General features: G+C 21.7%; 1 protein-coding gene across 1 annotated transcript; it reads right to left on the bottom strand. All coding sequences in view use genetic code 6, as the record gives it.

The window, feature by feature from the left end:
• Window positions 1-183: 183 nt before the first annotated feature.
• Window positions 184-881, bottom strand: TTHERM_02175710 (translation initiation factor eIF-5A family protein; the record flags this gene model as incomplete). Its single annotated transcript, XM_001028704.2, has 4 exons — window positions 184-233; window positions 362-451; window positions 574-663; window positions 792-881. Coding segments are annotated over 4 exons (320 nt in total), but the record flags the coding sequence as incomplete, so codon positions are not given.
• Between the last annotated feature and the right edge of the window lie 471 nt (window positions 882-1,352).

Here is a 1,352-nt window from a genome sequence, read left to right as displayed (position 1 = left end):
ATATTTTATGCTCCTTTATCACCGATTTTATTGTCACTTTTCAAAATAAAGTAAATCAATTTTATTAACTATTTAAATTTGTTTTGAAATTAAAATCATAATATATAAAATAATTCAAGCTTTTTTTAGTTATCAATAAATAAATATTGTAAAATTTGAGATTAGTTAGGAACTTGCAGTTACCAAGTGCTTTACCAATAGTAGAAGCTCCATCATCCCCAATTTAATTTTTGCTTTTATAAATGCAATCACGTTTAATTAAAATTTAAGACATTTTATAAATTAAAAGTTTTTTTTAATTCAGTTTGAATAAAATGCTTTGACATAATTTTATTAAAAGTTATAAACGAAATAAATTTACCATATTTCAAATTCTAAATTTGTAAGTTGAGTGCAGTTACTCAAACCTAATCCAATATTTTATGCTCCTTTATCACCGATTTTATTGTCCCTTTTCAAATAAAGTAAATAAATTTATTAACTATTTAAATTTGTTTTGAAATTAAAATCATAATATATAAAATAATTCAAGCTTTTTTTAGTTATCAATAAATAAATAACATATAATTTTACCAAATGTAAAATTTGAGATTAGTTAGGAACTTGCAGTTACCAAGTGCTTTACCAATAGTAGAAGCTCCATCATCCCCAATTTAATTTTAGCTTTTATAAATGCAATCACGTTTAATTAAAATTTAAGACATTTTATAAATTAAAAGTTTTTTTTAATTCAGTTTGAATAAAATGCTTTGACATAATTTTATTAAAAGTTATAAACGAAATAAATTTACCTTATAGAGAATAATAAATTTGTAAGTTGAGTGCAGTTACTCAAACCTAATCCAATATTTTATGCTCCTTTATCACCAATTTTATTGCCTCTTTATAAACAGAATAAATTAATTTATTAACTATTTAAATTTGGGTTAACTTACATTTTATTTACACCATACTCAAATATAATTTATTTTACACGAACCCTCTTTTGTATTATATTTACACCATACCCTAATTATACTCCATTTACATCAACCTCAAATTTTATTTCTTTTACATCATACACTTATTATTAAGGGTATGATGTAAAAGAAATAAAATTTGACGTTGATGTAAATGGAGTATAATTAGGGTATGGTGTAAATATAGTACAAAAGAGGGTTAGTGTAAAATAAATTATATTTGAGAATTGTGTAAATAAAATGCAAGTTAACCTAAATTTGTTTTGAAATTTAAATTAAAATATATAAAATAATTCAAGCTTATTTTAGTTATCAATAAATAAATATAATAAAATTTACCCGAATATAAAATTTGAGATATGTTAAGAACTTGCAGTTACCAAAGTGCTTACC

Source organism: Tetrahymena thermophila (assembly GCF_000189635.1).
Source record: "Tetrahymena thermophila SB210 genomic scaffold scf_8255029, whole genome shotgun sequence".
NCBI classification, from domain to species: Eukaryota; Ciliophora; class Oligohymenophorea; order Hymenostomatida; family Tetrahymenidae; genus Tetrahymena; species Tetrahymena thermophila.
The sequence above is the reverse complement of the archived record's forward strand: the minus strand, read 5'-3'. Positions and strand labels throughout refer to the sequence as shown.